Source organism: Daldinia loculata, assembly GCF_022478755.1.
Source record: "Daldinia loculata strain CBS 113971 unplaced genomic scaffold F4817scaffold_31, whole genome shotgun sequence".
NCBI lineage: Eukaryota > Fungi > Ascomycota > Sordariomycetes > Xylariales > Hypoxylaceae > Daldinia > Daldinia loculata.
Window position 1 is genome coordinate 124,733 of NW_026054885.1, and position 16,013 is coordinate 140,745.

Below are 16,013 nucleotides of genomic sequence, written 5' to 3' on the forward strand. Positions count from 1 at the left end.
TACCTATGTATGTAAACTACCCTTGCTCCTGCCACTCTTGCCATATCAAGAGGGGGAGCACGCGAGCAACACGTACTATAAAACTTACTTCTTAGGGGTAAGGGACCTAAGGGAACTGCCAACCTCTCCCTCGGGTCTAGAGTTGACGCCGGTTGCTGCTTAACGGGTCAATTAGGACCTAACGGGCAACTAGCATCTTGTCTTGCCCGTTTTCCATCCACCCGGACTAGATCTAGTGGAAATATCTACCTACCTAGGTATCCTCGCGTAGTCCGGGCAATCCGTGTTTGCGTTTTTCTCACCACCTTCACCGAGGTGTTTATGATACGTAGTTTTTTTTCTTTCTTTGTCATATAGGTTACCTATATGGAAAGGAAAATCTCTGCGTCTAATTTAGAATTCCGCGTGTAACTTGATAGCTGATATATCCCTAGACCTGTCATCAGCCACAACGGTCGGGATGCTTACATAGGCAGGTAGGTAGTTATCGGTGCTATACCTAGTCTCGCCGCCGTCGGGCGTCCGAAGTCGCAAGGATACCCTATGTAAGGAGTATAGTAAGACAAGATCCAGCAATACCTAATTTAAAACATTAAAACATTCTCCCTTTTGACGTAAACGACCAATCGTGACTATACACGAGTTAGGTAGAGATTATATGCAAGAGAAGCTTTATTATGCTATATCGTATATTATTGTTTCTCACTTGTTCAAATACCTTATTATATGTACGGCCGCATTCGAGCATAGAAAACAAGCAAGGCTTCAACGAAAAGGGGAAGATTCCGCCAACTCACGGTCTTGCGACCAAACCATATCTATAATCGTGTGTAACGACAGCGTGCCACCCACCCAACCAGAAGCTCCCCCAACCCCCCCTTTTTGGCCCCTGTATGATTACTCGTAGTATTTATTATCATCTTCTCATGACCGTAAGACATTGCATGGAAGAAAAAAATAAATGGAAAACCCCGTGACGTATAGGAAAACCCTCCGGACGCAGCGTAACCACACCTTACTTCTACAGCTCTTTAACGCTTCAGCCTCGCGCGAAACGCCGGTGGGATTTCGAGGCCACGTCTAAGACAGTAATCAAGTCTTAGCACGCAAGCGGTTTCTATCGGCGGGCTCTCGCTACCGTCGTACCACCCACCCATGACGAGGTCGTCGTGTCGCTTCTGCCAATACGACTGCTTCTGAAGCCAGTTTTTCTTGTCTACGTCGGCAAGCTTGATGATGACGGGTGCGTCCTCGTCGATCGGCATGCGGACGAAGCAAGAGCAGTCCCGTAACGTCATAGATAAACCGAAATTCGTATCCGAAGGCCTGGTAAATAACGCATCTCCCGAATCGCCTTCCTCTTGCAGGTCCCTAAGGCGTTCAAGCACGCCACTCTCTCTGAGAGCTTTGGCTAGTCGAGCCCGGTCCCGCTCGCTCCACTTAGGTGCGAGCTGGTCGATGGTGCTCATGACCACGGCATGGCTCTTGTGAAGTAGGCCAAGGGGACACACGGGCGTAGTTATCTTATGCCCTCGCTTTCTCAACTTGCCGTTGCGTAGGGCCTCCCTCGCACAAGTTCGACAACGGGCTGCATTTTCGGGGGCCATCGGGGCTTGGGCCAGCCACTTTGGCTTAAACTCCAGAGCTATATAATCTGGAGACGGGCCCATATCTTCCACGAGCATGGCATGTCCAGCTTGGATGATGCTCTGGTCACCCCTAATCCCTTTAGCTCGAAGAGCGTTATCACGCTTAAAGTTAAGAGCATCTGCTACAGCCTGGGGAATCTGAATGAGAATCTGGGGAACGATGTGCTGCCGTCCGACGTGAACGTCGACGAATTTCTCTTGAAAGTCCTGAAGGGTTTCGTAGTCGCACGGCGTGACATCGGGGGTGGCTTTGGGCACACGTAATAGGGTTCCCCGGAAGAACCCCGAGGGAACCGTTGGATCCTTTGGCTCCCTAATGCTGAAGACGGCATTGGCGCGACCTTCAGCGAGGTGAGTGAATTCAGACCGGTGGAGAATATAGCTCAACTCATATAGCTCTTTGGGTGTGAGGGCTTTCCCGATGCGTTTGGCGCCCAATCCTGCGGGGAGAGGTTTGGAGAGTTCACCCCAAACGTCTTTTAGAGGCTTCATGATGAGCTTCTAGAGCTTAAGCGGGTGTAGAACCTCGGGAGAAGTTTGAAAAGATCGAATATGGGAAGAAGCGCATCTAGTAAATTCGTAGTAGTGAGAGATTGCAACAATGACCAGACCGACTCTCTTTGTCCGAGAGAGCGGAAACTTAAATATTAAACTCTTGAGTTGAGACGACAACAACCCCCAGCTGATAACACCTGACTCTCCCTTATTAGGTAGCTGCGTGAGTAGTTGATAGTTGGATGGAGTTAAACGAAGGACTCATGGATGACAAAGAAACAGGATATTAGTGACTAGAGCAGAGAAACCGAGCAGGTATAATTATAGAAACTTATATGATTAGGTCTTGCAAGTAGTAAAAAGAAGCGGAAGAAGAAACTAAACCAAAGACCCTCCCTTAAAAGTCGAACGGTATCGAGACGAACTCGGAAAGGGGAATGGAGAACTGGATCTGGAACTAGACTCCATTTTATGACGTTAAGCTCAACTGCCGCTGGGCAGCTGGGGAACGCTGGGGACTTTAGGGACTTAAAAAAAAAAGGAGCATTTGGTTGCCCAGGTGCGGCTGCGGGCAGCCGAGCTGGAGCCATGGAGCCCATAGTGCGTGTCATAGTGCCATAGTGCCATAGTGGCGCAGTCCTGGAAAAGATAGTAGCCCTCCCTCCTTAAACTAAAAGGATACTAAAAAGATACTAAAAAGATAAATTTAGTAGGGGACGCCGGCGGTTCGCAAAGCCGGTCGAATAGGAAAACTAGATTTGTTTGTATGGATACATGTAATTGGCTAATGGGGCCTATACTTCGTATGTAATGTAGCTTGCAGATGGGCGCAGATAGGCGTAGATAGGCGCAGATAGGTGCAGACAATGGTTGCAAGGCAAGGTATGTTTCCGTGTGACCGACATGATCGAGATTAAATTAAAGCCTGTAAATACACTAGGTAGTTTAGCAGGGTTTATAGTGCAAGGTTAGCAAGGTTATCAAGGTTTAAGGTACCCAGTACCAAACTAATGAGAAATGGATCATCGCGAGGGATCATGCCGGCTCGTTTATTCGTTGGTTTGCACATGCACGACGATCTAATATCCACCCACTCGGGTATCTGCCTATCTGCCTATAACGAAACTGGAAAAGGTATTCGCTACATGGCTGTCATGGCTGTCATGGTAAGCAAATAAGAACATTCATGATATTAATGATGTTAGCAACACTAATAACTGAGGTAAGATCCATTACACCATACATCATGCCCGAACATGTATAAAACGCCTGATATGATCCTTTCTCTATATCGTTTGAGGTGTTATCATTCTTGTTTAGCCACCGTCATATCCCGGCGGCAGTGAAGCTCAGCAGACTACCAAATGCCAACCCAGCCACAAGAGACAATCCCATGAACCCTCCAGAAGCCTCCCGTTCTCCTTCCTCAACCCACTCACCGGCCGCCATCATGCAATTTGATCCAAGCCAGCCGGTGGTGAAACCGAACGGGAACTGCACTAATAGGAGGTAAAATACATCACTATTAATAACAGCCCCTTTACCGTGCAGGTTGCATAGAGCATAAAGTGGAAGGAATAACAACCGCGCAATGCTCACTACGAATAACAAGGCTGGCCGATCTCGGAGTGGTAGGAAAAGCGAGCTGGCTCTCCCTCCAAGGTCGCCAAGGTTCCAGAAGAAGAAGCCGAGTGGGATAAATGCAGCGGGTTGTAGTAATAGGCTCGCTTCGTCTGGCGGTGTCACAGATAAAATCTTAGGTGTGAAAACCGGGAAGAACATGGCTACGGCGAAGCACATGAAAACACCGCCCGCGAGCCAGTGAAGCTTTTTGAACAGCTTCGGCATGCTGACGACTTTCCGCGCTGCACGTTCTGCACGTTCTGCAGACTCGATGCTCGTCACCGACGTGGCCATGTGCTCCATCATCCGATTCTCGACAATACGGTTGTGACGGTTAACTAGCGGTATAAAAGCCACGAGCGCTACGATAGATACGATTACCGCTGTAAGGAAGTAGATAAATGCTGCTTTCCCATTTCCCGGTGAAGTTTCTTCTCTGGTCCCGGACGTTGTATTTGCTGGTGGTGCGACAAGGACTGAAATGACTTGAACAAGCGAGGGGAGCACGCCTGCTACGCCTTGTCCGGCCATGATCGCTTGCATGTATTCGGGTCTCCCAAAGCTTGCAGCAAACGCAAATGCGCCATTCTGTATCAGTCCTGCCGCCCATGCCGTGAGTGCTACCATTGCCAATACGAATCCAAGGTACGTCGAGGACGAGGTATCGAGAAATGTCGTAGTTGAGGCAGTTAAGAACCCAAATATAACGACGTTTATGTAAAGAGCTAGATTGATTCGGAACGGGTATGACGCCGTGGATTGGATATTGGTTAATACGACCATCGATCCCAAGTTTCCTAGTGTCGATACCGATATAATGGCCGATTGGAAGTTGTCGAGAATCCAATCATCGTCCTGAAAGCGAAGCTGGAAGTAGGGCGCTGCAGCGAGGAACATGTTCCTTTTCAGGTTATCTATTAGCTATTGCATCTTCGTATAAGTCCTTAGAGGAAATGTTGCGTACCAAGCCCATAGCATCGCAACACCCAGCAATCCGAAGATGCTATACTCGACCCACGAGAAAGGGATGCCATTACTTTCGGTGTGCTCAGGGGGCCCTTCGAGGGATTGTGATTCATCGTTCAAAGGTTGGTACTCCTGCTCGTCCTCTGTCTTTCGGAATAATGTACGAAGCCGGTCCATGGCGGGTTAGACGTGGTGTCGCTGTAATACGCGCGATACCACTATGATTACACCTAAGGCTTCTAAAGCAAACAACCACAGCCGAAACGGAATAGGTTTAGGTAGTATATGTGCTACATCAAAGATCGTATTTACACTTTACATTGCTGTTGAATACGAGGTAGTAATGATGACCTCGCAATAAGGTGCAACAATGGATTGGAGGTGAAATGGTAGAATAGGTCATATGCGGACTGTCATGGGGGAAACAGGGAAGGTAAGTTATTAAGGGCCCTGTCAGCTGTATGACCCTTATAAGCCACAAATGTAAGATCGCCAAGTGGCTCCCCGCGCTGCCTAATACCTACCAGGTACCGTGATGCCTAATCTTATCTCAAATGCTAGATGCCGGATACCGACATTTGTAGTAGTACGTACCTCCTATCAACATCTTCAATACATATGTCATTTACCATTTACTAAGACCAACATTTAATATCTGCATGTAATGCTGTCAAGACCTAAATACGAGCTACTACACGGGTATATTGAATTATTCTCATGGCTTATGTCTGCATATGACAACAAAGTAAGCTTAAAAGGCTTAGAGGTTGAATCTAGTTCGTTGCTTTTCCATCTTAGCCTTCCATTCCCACTGCAAGGCGTCATCTCCTTCACTCCCAGCCCGGCCAATTCCCTTGTCGATGCGCCTAAGCTTAAGTGTTGCCCTCGGACCTAGCTCTTGAAGACCTATAAAGGTAAGAAATTAGCTACTAATAACGATGCAGTAAGCAGTCGTTGACTCACCTGTTCGAATATTTTCCACTCCCTTTAATTCCTTCCCGTCTGCGCCAACTACGCTTTTCTCTGTTGCTCGCTTATCTCGAAAGACGTACCTATGACGACGCAAGAAGATATAATCACGTTGATTATGTAAGGTAACTACTTGACGACCTTGTAGCTCAGGGGTCTTGGGCCAAAGCGACTGGAAGAGTCTTGCAGTGAGAACACCTAACGGTGTCTTGAAATTGTTGAGTAGTAGTTCCGGATAGTGGTTTGTCGGATTACCATGACCCGGTAGTTTCTTCCCTTCAACCCAGTTTGAGATACTGAAGTGGAATGTTGGTCCTGAAGGCAGATGGACAATATCCAATCCGATTGGCTTCTTCAAGTCCTCCCTAAGAATCATGATAGAACTAAAGCCCCTATTCTCTGCGAATTTGCAGATCTCCCTCACGCTATACTTATAACTGTACTTGTGCGCCGACCGCGGTATATATGTGCTATGCGGAAATAGGGTGCAGAGTAGTCTCGCTTGATCATGCAGAGTCGAGTTGAGAGTAGTAGTAACTAGGACTTTAGGCTCCGCAGGCCCATCGTCAGAGAAGAGCGATGGAAATTTAGCCACCAAAGATTCCGGTGTAAGATCGAGATTCGTTGACGTAGTAGAGGGAGCAAGACTATCATCTCGAATAACTTGCTTCGCGCGGGCCTTTGCTGCCGCTTCCTCGTCGGATTCCTCTTCGTCGTCTGAACCTAACATACTGTCTGCATCGTCATTATTGTCGTCATTTCCAGAATCAGACGCCTCATCCAGTCCCGCAGCTAATCTCTCCTCGAGTTCTTCTTGTTGTAAGCGTCGCTTTTTGAGCAGCTGCTCCATATCGACACTTGCGCCCAGCCCATCGTCGTCTACGTCGTCCCAGACTCGTTTCCGGTCAATGGTGGCTGGCAGATTACGCGCAACTCTCTCAGCCCTTAGCTCAGGCTCTCTATCCTCTTCTTTCTTCCTTCGAAACCGAGCCTCGCGCTTTTCCTTCTCACGGTCCCTCTTCTGCTTGACATATAGCGATTGGCGATGGAGTTTATTTCCTGTCTTCTTAGACAACGAGGTAGATGATCGTTGTGGACCCATAGTTCTGTCAGCCTGATCTAGGTCAATCCAGGAGGGGTCCGGGTAGAGCTGTCGTGTTCTTGGATGTCGATATCTACAGTCGAAATGTTTATTGGATGGGAATTGAAAGTTCACGAAGACTTCAATAGAATCTAAAAAATTTAGCGGGTCCCGAATCAAGTGGGTCCCTTATCTGCAAAGCGCGTCTGGGCTAGGCTTTAACCGGGCTGCCGGGGTGGTTCTCATGGAGGGGCCGATGGAGGGGTAGAATTGTAGGTTTAATACATGTACTAAGAAATGAAAATTATCGGCCACATTGTGACTCAATTTTTAAGCTTGTAAGTCACTTGAATTAGAGTCACATATTTTCTTTCTATCAACTACATGATCCGGGCAGTTTGCGCGACTGGAATATCTGCGTCGAGCTTAGTCCCCGCAATTCCCTTTCGCTTCGCTTCTAAGTTGTCCTCGAGGACTCTTGGAATTATTACAAGACTATCTCTAAGTACTACAATTGGTAACGTTTGTAGACCTTCAGTCGCAAACTCTAACTTGAGAGGCTTCACCACCTCGAAGCTAGCCTCATATCCTTACGGTACACAAACAGATAGTGAAAACGCAAATATGGCGACGACTGCTACTACTCTCAAGGGGCAACCCTTGGATCGTCCCGCCCTGGACTCGATGCTTCGACGGCGAATGTTCTATACCCCTTCGTTTGAGATCTATGGAGGTGTTGCTGGTCTCTACGATTATGGCCCACCCGGCTGTAGTCTCCAGGCAAACATCATTGATGTGTGGAGGAAGCATTTCGTGCTCGAGGAGGACATGCTGGAAGTTGACTGCTCAGTCTTGACTCCGCATGAGGTCCTAAAGACAAGTGGTCATGTGGACAAGTTTGCCGACTGGATGTGCAAAGATCTGAAGAACGGCGAGATCATTCGAGCAGACCACTTCGTTGAGGAAATACTCGAAAGCCGACTAAAAGGAGACAAGGAGGCCCGCGGCCAGAAGGTTGAGGAGAAAGAAGAAGACCCTAAGAAAAAGAAGCGAAAGGCTAAGGGCGTGCAAGAGGCTGTTAAACTTGACGATGCTGTTGTTCAGGAATACGAGGAAGTATTGGCCAGGATTGACAACTACAATGGCGAAGAACTTGGCGAGTTGATCAAGAAATATGATCTCAGGAACCCATCTTCTGGTGTGCAACCCTCGCCGCCTGTTGCCTTCAACTTGATGTTCCAGACAGCTATTGGCCCCAGCAGCAATCTCCCCGGTTACTTAAGACCAGAAACCGCACAAGGACAGTTCCTGAACTTCTCCAAGCTGCTAGAATTCAACCAGGGCCAAGTACCGTTTGCGTCGGCGTCTATTGGCCGGTCGTACCGAAACGAAATCTCGCCTCGAGCTGGATTACTTCGAGTACGAGAGTTCCTGATGGCGGAGATTGAGCATTTCGTGGATCCTGATGGTGGAAAGAAGCACCCACGCTTCCAGGAAGTCAAAGACATTGAACTGGTACTATTGAACCGCACAACTCAGCTCTCCGGTAAAACGCACGTTGAAAAGATATCCATTGGTCAGGCAGTAACTGATGGCATCGTCGACAACGAGACTCTTGGTTACTTTATGGCCCGAATTCATCTATTCCTTAAGAAGATTGGTGTTGATCAATCCAAGATACGCTTTAGACAGCATATGGCGAATGAGATGGCTCACTACGCTGCGGACTGCTGGGATGCAGAACTTCTCACTTCTTACGGATGGGTTGAATGTGTTGGATGTGCGGACCGTAGCGCTTACGATCTGAGTGTTCATGCTAAGAGGACCGGCGCCCCCCTTATTGTTCGCGAACAACGGGCCGAGCCGCTAGTTATCGAGGAATGGGAGGTTGATCTGAACAAGAAGAAGTTTGGTCCCCATTTCAAGAAAGATGGCAAGACGGTGGAGGCCGCTATTTTGGCGACTACGCAGGACCAGCGAGAAGCACTAGCAAAGGACCTGAGCGAAAAGGGGAGCATTACTGTTGAAGTTCCCGGTGTTGGTGACGGAAAGGCTCAGATCCCGAAGGATCTTATCACTATCGAGCGACGCACACGAGTTGAGCACGTTAGGGAGTACACACCCAACGTCATCGAGCCCTCTTTTGGTATTGGCAGAATACTTTACGCTCTTATGGAGCACAACTTCTGGACTCGAGCCAGCGAGGGCGGCGACGAAGCGCGTGGCGTATGCTCAATTCCCTTCCCATAGGATAATGAAGTTGCTAATTCTATCTAGGTTCTCTCGTTCCCGCCAACAGTAGCCCCCACAAAGGTGCTCATCGTTCCACTATCATCCAACGAGCAGTTCAAACCAATTTGCTATAAGCTGTCTCAGCGACTTAGGAAAATTGGAGTCTCTAGCCGTATCGACGATTCTTCCGCAACGATCGGAAAGAGATACAGCCGTAACGATGAACTCGGCACGCCACTTGGCATTACGGTTGATTTCCAGACTGTTCAAGACAGCACTATCACGCTGCGAGATCGAGACTCGACTAAACAAGTTCGTGCAGATGAGGATAAGATCATTGCCGCGATCCAGTCCGTAGTTGACGGGAGCAAAGAGTGGAAAGATGTTGAGGCTGAGCTACCCATTTTTGAAGGGCAAGAGATCGAGGTCGCCACTCGTTAATGTGGCTCATACCTAGTATTAGATACTTCGAAACGCTATTCATTGCAGAGACAGAATAAGCAGGAGGCCTCAGTCGCAAGCAAGGCCAGATACGTAGACAGACCATAGATATTAAAAGGCTTAGTTATTACTAATTTTCGTTCTCAGATGTAGTTTCAACTGTAGATCTTGGGCCACGTGCGGGTTCCCGCCCGCTAACAGGGGTTAAGCAACAAAGAGTTTCTACCTGGGAATAATTCTACAAACCACTAGATTAAAAGAGTGCTGCTTTAGGGATCTACAATTATCTCCTACTGTCCGATAACTTTTAATCATTTTGGAATAAGAGCTATAGGTTAGATCAACAGTAGTTTTCGGCGACAATCAAGGTATCCTATTATGGGATAAGAAATTCATGTGGTATTCTAACAGGTAGCAAACCACGTAGTCCGTAACCAATTACGCGCAACAGCTAAAGCAAGGGGTGGTTCGACGGCATGCCAAGCACTAGCATTTCTGCGACAGATCCGCATACTGGCGAAACCAATGCAAGAAGGGTAGTGTCTCTGTTTCTCAATACCTCAGTACCGCAGCGAGATTCTGGAAAGTCGAAACCGCTGATTCGCCGCAACGAACCCCCAAGCGCGGTTACGATCGCCGAGAATCAGCTGAGGTTCGCTGCTTTGGCGGCACGCTTCCGCAGAAAGACCGCGGCTAGGTTGTGAGTGAAACCGTCGTATGTACACCCAGGCCGTTGACAAAACTGGGTTGGGTAAGACACATAAGGAGGTGCTTCGTGGATTTTTTTTGGGGGGGCAGTGGATGGAAGAGGAATTATTATTATTGTCATCCCGGGAAGGAAGAGAAGAAGAAAAAAGATTCGTTCTAATTTGAGCGCTCCCGGCTTGTTGGTTGTTTGTGGGAACCCTTGCGCTCCTCCTCATGCCTGCATAGGCGAAGGGATCTAAGCCTGTTCTGCTCGACTCGTAGAATGTTAGCTGTCACCTCCCGCGGTAGCACTCGGGACGCCTAACAATGCTATGACGGGAAGAGATATGAGATCCGGCGAGCTTCGGTCGCGTCTTTCGTCTTTTCTGTTCGGCTGACCAATGTCTCTCTCATCTATATGTAGTCTAAGCGGACTATAAGTCTAATATGTATAGTATGAGTGGATCGCAATTCATTACACCGCATTGCTCGGATGAGCGAGTCTGTGAGATAGCATGCTGACAGCCAGAGTTGTTGCTAATACTTGACATGTTGGTATAGTTCATCGGAACCCGGTAGGTGATAAGGCCTTTTTAGGATGCACGATGAGCCGCAGGATGTGGTAGGCTATTGGTCGCCCCTAAAGGTAGTATTATGTATTATGTTGTCGAGACTCATATATGACCCTGAATGAAACAACGACACGACTAATTCCAGCCTCGAGGCACCTCGATTTACCGCCAAGAGCCGTTACCTAGAACTACTCGAGTCTTGTCTTTCGGGCCATCACACCTTAAGAAGGAAAATCGATAATCTTTAATAGAACAAATGTGGCAAATATATCTATATATCTGTCTATAGGGGCGTAAGGAGTATATATACGCATTCATATATATACGCATATGGTTGGTTTGTCTAAGAGGAAAAGTTGGGATGATAAGCTGGGTACAACCAATGTATGTAAAGAGGTGAGGTAAGGCTAGGAATTCTCGAGGATTGTCATTCGTTTAACTAGCGTTTATTAGCGTCTTCAATATCATTGAAACCACTAAGGCCGTGACCACCTTTATTAATGTATCTATGTATCTGAGTACGTGTTGGAGGTATCCACTTTGCCGAAATGAAAGCGGTCCGCTCTTTATAAAATAAGATATATCAGATGTACATGATACTTATAAATCCCCTGTGGTTTTAGGGGAGACCCTTCCAACGCCAATCAATCAATCATTCCTTCATATAGCGGTACCTAAAGTTGAAAGCCCCCCCCCCTTCAACATGAACCCCTTTCTCCTTTGCTGACTAGACATCCCATGTCTTACATTTCACCTTCCCCCGGGCCAAAACTAGGAACTGTTACTTTTTCACACCCACACACATAGATAAAATTCCTTATATTCGGACATCTAAGCAGTCGAATACGGTCGACCAACTTATACGTTTTACTACGTTATTTGTTTAGTCCCCTCATCTCGACGAACAAGCAAAACGTCGACACGCGAGGTGCCAGCTAATGGATACCGAATATTCGACACGGCATTAATGCTTGGGTTTCGGATGTAAAGTCGACCCCTTCGTTTTTTTGTTTCTCCCGACCGACCGAGATTCCGCTTCGAATCGACTTGTAGACAGATCGGCCTTAGTCACAACCTTCCTTTCCTGTAGACCTTTCCTGTGGTGGTCACTGCCCTCGAAAGCAATTTAGCTCCATTGCTTAGCTGTTCTCTTTTATCGGGGCAAAAGCCGAGACGTACAACCTATGCTGAAATCGATTTTTGATTACTCTCTTTTCGCAACATATCTTGCGATCTCTGTCGGTGTGAGTTGGCCGAACCCCTCAGCTGTCATTTTAAATTGAGTCGGATCTTTTCTAGGATTGAACTGAGGACTAACGGATGTGGCGCTCTAGCTTCGGATCGAACAAAGCCGCCTGAACTAGGCTTTCCGCTCATAAACCCTGAAGGCGAAGGCATTGGTTTTTCTACATTGTAGGAAACCACCGTCGTAACTGAATTCTTTAGGCTTTGTCTACAATGGCGGCGCCGAACAGGTACGTGTCTTCCAATCAATCCACATGCGATCAAGCCGACTACCTCTATTTTATGGGCGCAACTTACTTCATTGTCAAAAAGGGAGGTTCCAGACTCGTGAACCAGTCCCAGCCTGATCCCGATCTTAGTGATAAGAAATGAGTTCCCCTTATAAGGGTTGATTTTCAACACGCAGCATACGTGGTCATATTAAAAAGAACATATCAGCTGATTATGGAGAACTACAGTGGACTTTACAACCAGCAGTTTATGAATCCCGGCCCCGCTCCAAGACCACCGACCAGTCAACAACCACGTCTCAACCTTACTCCTAGCACTAATTATCCAGGAAGCATGACGAACGTTTCGTCACCTATTACGCGCACCGCGACTTCTACATATACCGGGTCTACCATCTCTTTACCATTGGCTCGTGAGCGATCGAACCAGGCAGATGGCATGGGAGGCGTCGCGGTTATAAAAGAGGGTTGGGCGCAGGTCAAAGAGAGTAGGAACTTTATCCAGCCATGGAAGCAAAAATACCTTATCTTGCGCAAAGAAGCTCTCGACTTTCACAAGACCGAGGGTGGCAAGGTTTCTTATACTCTTTATCTGAAGGATGTTGTCAATGTTGGCCGAGTCGAGGCTGCCGGTACCATCTTCGAGATCAAGAGACACGCGCAAGGGACTTCCAACAGTCCTGGCGATGACGATGGCACCATTAGAACCTTAAATATTAGGGTTAAAAGTGATGATGATCTCTACGATTGGATTGACCTTTTATATGGCCGGTGTCCGACAATGGGTGGAGTAAGCAATCCGACCAACTTTTCTCATGCGGTTCACGTCGGTTTCGATCCGCAGACGGGTCAATTTGTAGGATTGCCGCCAGAATGGTCGAAGTTGCTGAACTCTTCCGCAATTACCAAAGAAGATTATGAACGAAATCCTCAAGCCGTTTTCGAGGTTTTGGACTTCTACTCTGATCTCACTAAGAGAGCAGAGAATCCTCAGCAGTTCCCAAGTCTTACCCCAACGCCTCCTCCTGGTAGTCAGCAGAACATGCAGCTGGGATATGGCGGCGGCGGTACTTCTGTCGCGCCCCCACGGCCGATGCCACCCGCGCAGCGCAGCTACAGTAATGGACCGTCGCAGCAACCCACTACTATTCCGATACGACCAAATCCCCCAGACATGTCTCAGCAGCGGCAGCCAGCACAAAACGTAGGCGGTAGTTATGGTCAGTCACCGGATGCGGCGCGCGAAGAACAGCGCCAGAAGCAGCTTGAGCTCCAGAGGCAGCGCGAGATCGAGGAACAAAACCGACGGGACCTAGAGGCTTATAATGCTTCTATCCCACAGAAAAAGTTGCCTATGGCCCAGCAAGAGCTTGGCGGATACGGCGGCGGATCTTCCGGTTCAGCAGACCGTTACAATCCTACCCGAGCGGCGCCCCCTGCTCCCAAACTAGCCAACCAGCAAGTTGGCGGTCTTCGCGCTCAACGGCCTGCTCCACCAGCGCCTAGCGCCTCGGCACCCTCGACTGCTAACAGGCCTGCATTGACTTCTCAAACAAGCTCGAGCCCCGTCCAAACCTCGCAATCTAGCCAAACACAACGTATACCGCCGCGAAACGACCAGCCTTCAACAGCCCCTCGATACCCGAATAATGGCCAGGTTCAGAACCAGGCACAGGCACGTTTGCCTGCTACTGTTAAGCCTCTAAATGTCCCAGCCAAGCCTAGCCAAGCCCAGCAAAATGACGGTGTCAAGGCTGCAGAGGCTGCGTTAACAGCTAAGCCCACGGCGGCAGAGAGGAAGCAGGATGTTCGCATGTCTACTATGTCCGAAAAGGAGGTCATGCAAAGGCTAATTGAAGTCGTCTCGAAAGATGACCCTAACCTGTCGTACTCCAAACAGAAGAAGATTGGACAGGGTGCTTCGGGCTCAGTTTATGTGGCAAAGGTCAAGGAGGGCGCTGTTTCTGGGGTTGCTAGAGAAGTCCTTCGTTCTCAGGGAGCCAGAGCTCAGGTTGCTATTAAGCAGATGGATTTGGCACACCAGCCACGCAAGGAGCTCATCGTCAACGAAATTATGGTCATGAAGGACAGCAAACACCGAAACATTGTCAATTTCCTTGATGCTTTCTTACGGAACAACAACGCCGAATTATGGGTCGTCATGGAGTACATGGAGGGTGGTGCTTTGACGGATGTCATCGATAACAACCCAGTCATTACTGAGGAACAGATCTCGACAATTTGCCTCGAGGTAAGTGTGCTAGAAATTCATTATTTTGGCTTTGCTAACGAGACTTGAAGACTTGCTCTGGATTACAACATCTGCACTCTCAGAACATTATCCACCGTGATATCAAGAGTGACAACGTCCTTCTAGATGCTCGCGGAAACGTGAAGATTAGTAAGTTCTGCGGATCCTTTCTTATTACGCAGGTACTAACAAAATTTCAGCTGATTTTGGTTTCTGCGCCAAGCTCACCGAGACAAAATCCAAACGAGCAACCATGGTCGGAACTCCTTATTGGATGGCTCCCGAAGTCGTCAAGCAAAAGGAGTACGGGCCGAAGGTCGATATCTGGTCACTAGGTATCATGGCAATCGAGATGATCGAGTCTGAACCTCCATATCTTAACGAAGAGCCTCTGAAGGCTCTCTACCTTATTGCAACCAACGGTACACCACGCCTAAAGAAGCCAGAGAAGCTCAGCAAGGAGCTGAAAGCCTTCCTGTCTGTCTGTTTGTGCGTGGACGTCAAGAGTCGTGCTTCGGCGGATGAACTCCTGCAGCACGATTTCCTGAAGCACGGTTGCCCGCTCGGGAGCCTCTCCGAATTACTTGCATTCCGAAAGCATGCCAAATAAACAGGCATGGTTAATTACAATACTTTATCCCCCTTAATTTCCCCCCCTCCGACGTAAAGATCACCTCATGTTTGTTAGTGTTAGGGTCTAGGAGCTGCTTGTCGATTCCCCTATACCCCTCAAGGTTGCGGGCGTTGGCGGATAGCAGTTCATCTGATTCATAAAGGTTTGCATGAGACGCGGTCACGATTTGGAACATATAGACGAGGCACTTGCATGATTGACATGGATATGCGGTATATCCATGGATTGAGGCTGCATCATGGGGACACGGTAACACGTGTGGTGTTACCGGGTCCCCGTACTAAAGAGCCGAATAGCACCCTAACCTAGGTTCATAGCAAATGGCTGGTTGCATAGAAGAGACTTGCGAAGACACGATCAATACCACGGAGAGTTTGGAAGCTTTTTACCTTTGGAGGCGTGTGCTTGTGCGTGTGCGTGTGTTTGAGGCTCGATTTTGCGAGCGTAGGCGTGCGGTAAAGGTAATGCGTAACCCGATAGTATAGATATGCAAATCAATCCAGACATGCGTTCCAAAAGCTTGTTCGCTAACTGATTCCTTTCTACATGGCTATCGTGGTTATAATCTATCTCTACCCGGTATTGAAGATGTTGGCAACGGATACTTGGTGTCCACTTAGCGATTCGATAGTTCGTATACCCGCTTACAGCTGGGGGCCAAAATGATATAAAATCGGTATAATTGGTTAGTTTGTATTCTTACGTGGTATTTGCAGCTAATGTTCGTTACAAAGGACATACGTGGCCCCCTTTTATAGTTGGTTCTGGTATATTGCTGCGTTGTCTTTGTAGTTCGAATAGTGAACCTAGACCTTTTTATACATGTAGTTGTATTAGGATGTCTCATAAGTAATTCGATGTTCAAGTGCTAATGTAATAGGGCTGATACGGGGAATCCCGAAGCTGCTAATAGGTGGTCCGTGCTACGCTAGCCGCAA

The 16,013-nt window shown here is 48.1% G+C and overlaps 5 protein-coding genes across 5 annotated transcripts; 2 read left to right on the plus strand and 3 right to left on the minus strand.

Annotated features, from left to right (window-relative positions):
* Positions 1-969: 969 nt before the first annotated feature.
* F4817DRAFT_145373 (inositol-pentakisphosphate 2-kinase-domain-containing protein) lies at positions 970-2,289 on the minus strand. Its single transcript, XM_049297910.1, has one exon. It carries the CDS (start codon positions 2,139-2,141, stop codon positions 1,032-1,034), a length of 1,110 nt encoding a protein of 369 aa, XP_049158082.1. The 5' UTR covers positions 2,142-2,289; the 3' UTR covers positions 970-1,031.
* A 1,002-nt stretch (positions 2,290-3,291) lies between these two features.
* Positions 3,292-5,153, minus strand: F4817DRAFT_340577 (nucleoside transporter-domain-containing protein). Its single transcript, XM_049303653.1, has 2 exons — positions 4,732-5,153; positions 3,292-4,668 (listed from the first exon to the last, which is right to left on the minus strand). Exons 1-2 carry the CDS (start codon positions 4,908-4,910, stop codon positions 3,471-3,473), a joined length of 1,377 nt encoding a protein of 458 aa, XP_049158083.1. The 5' UTR covers positions 4,911-5,153; the 3' UTR covers positions 3,292-3,470.
* Positions 5,154-5,300: 147 nt separating this feature from the next.
* F4817DRAFT_340580 (Brix-domain-containing protein) lies at positions 5,301-6,912 on the minus strand. Its single transcript, XM_049303654.1, has 2 exons — positions 5,697-6,912; positions 5,301-5,639 (listed from the first exon to the last, which is right to left on the minus strand). Exons 1-2 carry the CDS (start codon positions 6,802-6,804, stop codon positions 5,494-5,496), a joined length of 1,254 nt encoding a protein of 417 aa, XP_049158084.1. The 5' UTR covers positions 6,805-6,912; the 3' UTR covers positions 5,301-5,493.
* A 495-nt stretch (positions 6,913-7,407) lies between these two features.
* On the plus strand, positions 7,408-9,456 carry F4817DRAFT_316846 (glycyl-tRNA synthetase; the record flags this gene model as incomplete). The annotated part of the gene is made up of 2 exons (XM_049300734.1): positions 7,408-9,009; positions 9,061-9,456. The coding sequence occupies 2 exons, from the start codon at positions 7,408-7,410 to the stop codon at positions 9,454-9,456; spliced, it is 1,998 nt and encodes a 665-aa protein (XP_049158085.1).
* A 2,984-nt stretch (positions 9,457-12,440) lies between these two features.
* Positions 12,441-15,051, plus strand: F4817DRAFT_359399 (Pkinase-domain-containing protein; the record flags this gene model as incomplete). The annotated part of the gene is made up of 3 exons (XM_049306153.1): positions 12,441-14,441; positions 14,492-14,591; positions 14,642-15,051. 3 exons carry the CDS (start codon positions 12,441-12,443, stop codon positions 15,049-15,051), a joined length of 2,511 nt encoding a protein of 836 aa, XP_049158086.1.
* Between the last annotated feature and the right edge of the window lie 962 nt (positions 15,052-16,013).

Bases quoted from the DNA above. Each gene is read 5' to 3' on its own strand.
- F4817DRAFT_145373 (XM_049297910.1), bottom strand. From the start codon at position 2,141: ATGAAGCCTCTAAAAGACGTTTGGGGTGAACTCTCCAAACCTCTCCCC.
- F4817DRAFT_340577 (XM_049303653.1), bottom strand. From the start codon at position 4,910: ATGGACCGGCTTCGTACATTATTCCGAAAGACAGAGGACGAGCAGGAG. The intron at 4,669-4,731 runs GTACGCAACATT...TAACCTGAAAAG, and splicing joins GTTGCGATGCTATGGGCTTG to GAACATGTTCCTCGCTGCAG.
- F4817DRAFT_340580 (XM_049303654.1), bottom strand. From the start codon at position 6,804: ATGGGTCCACAACGATCATCTACCTCGTTGTCTAAGAAGACAGGAAAT. The intron at 5,640-5,696 runs GTGAGTCAACGA...TTACCTTTATAG, and splicing joins AGTGGAAAATATTCGAACAG to GTCTTCAAGAGCTAGGTCCG.